This window comes from Rhagoletis zephyria, unplaced genomic scaffold, assembly GCF_001687245.7.
Source record: "Rhagoletis zephyria isolate East Lansing unplaced genomic scaffold, Rhagoletis_zephyria_1.1 Rzeph_scaffold_79991, whole genome shotgun sequence".
In the NCBI taxonomy this organism is placed as follows: Eukaryota; Metazoa; Arthropoda; class Insecta; order Diptera; family Tephritidae; genus Rhagoletis; species Rhagoletis zephyria.
The window spans coordinates 1-1117 of NW_016237039.1; the positions used below are offsets into that span (position 1 = coordinate 1).

The 1117-nt window shown below is 44.1% G+C and overlaps 1 protein-coding gene across 1 annotated transcript; it reads right to left on the reverse strand.

Moving 5' to 3' along the window:
• Positions 1-19: 19 nt before the first annotated feature.
• On the reverse strand, positions 20-1039 carry LOC108357564 (chymotrypsin-1-like). The gene has a single exon (XM_017608639.1). The coding sequence runs from the start codon at positions 1000-1002 to the stop codon at positions 208-210; it is 795 nt and encodes a 264-aa protein (XP_017464128.1). The 5' UTR covers positions 1003-1039; the 3' UTR covers positions 20-207.
• Between the last annotated feature and the right edge of the window lie 78 nt (positions 1040-1117).

The following is a 1117-nucleotide window of genomic DNA, read 5'->3' on the forward strand; positions in this document are numbered from 1 at the left end:
ATAAAAAATTGGGTTTACATATTCGCTTCTGCATTAAAGTAGATCATTATAGTTTTTATCACACACATGTACTTACATATTGGCATATGTACGAGTATGCAAGCTTTTAAATCAATCCATGAAGAATTAAATTGTAACCTAAATAGTTGATCATTGTTGGCTTTTATCCACCCACACCTGCTTCTCCAACACCAAATCACCTCCAACTCAGCATGCGCTTGTACCTTCTATGGTACTTACTATCCAGTCATGAAAGTAAGACACACTGGCAAACGTATCGGGATAGCCCAAGGCACATGGCTCACCACCGTTGACAACACCAACCTGCACCTGATTGGCATCGACCAATGGACCGCCCGAGTCGTAGCTGCAGGCGCCTTTTCCACTTTTGGTGGATGTGCAAATATGTCCATTGCCAAGAAATTTAGAATTCTTTACTGATTTTGTGCACTCAGTGTAATTCAAGTACTCCAAGCTAACTTTATTCAGAGTGTTTATAGCATTACCCCACGCCTTTTGGCTGCCCCAACCGGTGAGCACTAAGTCATCGCCATCCTGCAGTGTATTGTTGGTAGCCAATTGCACTGCCGCGGTGTAGTTGTCAAACACAATTGGTTCAGTAAGGCGTACAAGCGCGATATCGTTGTGATACATTGGTGTATTGTAGAGGCAATGCACCTTGATGTCGTCCACCAAGTAAACGGCGCCTGGGTTCTGCCACTCCACAGTGCCAGTGATGATCTTCAGATATTTCTTGGGCCAATCCATGCAATGGCCAGCCGTTAAGATCCATTGCGGTGCGATAATAGAACCGCCACACACATGTTCGCCGAATGTGTTCTGTATGGAAGCCTGATAGGGGGCGACACCCTTTTCTATCGCATAGCCGCCAATGATGCGACCTTCAATGGAGTTGCTGTTCGTTACACGGCCGATATCACGCGCCGCACAACTTGTCCATAGCGCTAAAGCGCTCAGTAGAATAATTACGATTTTATACATTTCGTTCGCTTTAACTTTTATATGGCAATGTGTTTACCTTACGGTAGCTCAAAATAATTTGAATTTACACAGTGGGGTGCTTCCACTTTTATAGCATAAATTTGGCACGCATATT

Bases quoted from the DNA above. Each gene is read 5' to 3' on its own strand.
- LOC108357564 (XM_017608639.1), bottom strand. From the start codon at position 1,002: ATGTATAAAATCGTAATTATTCTACTGAGCGCTTTAGCGCTATGGACA.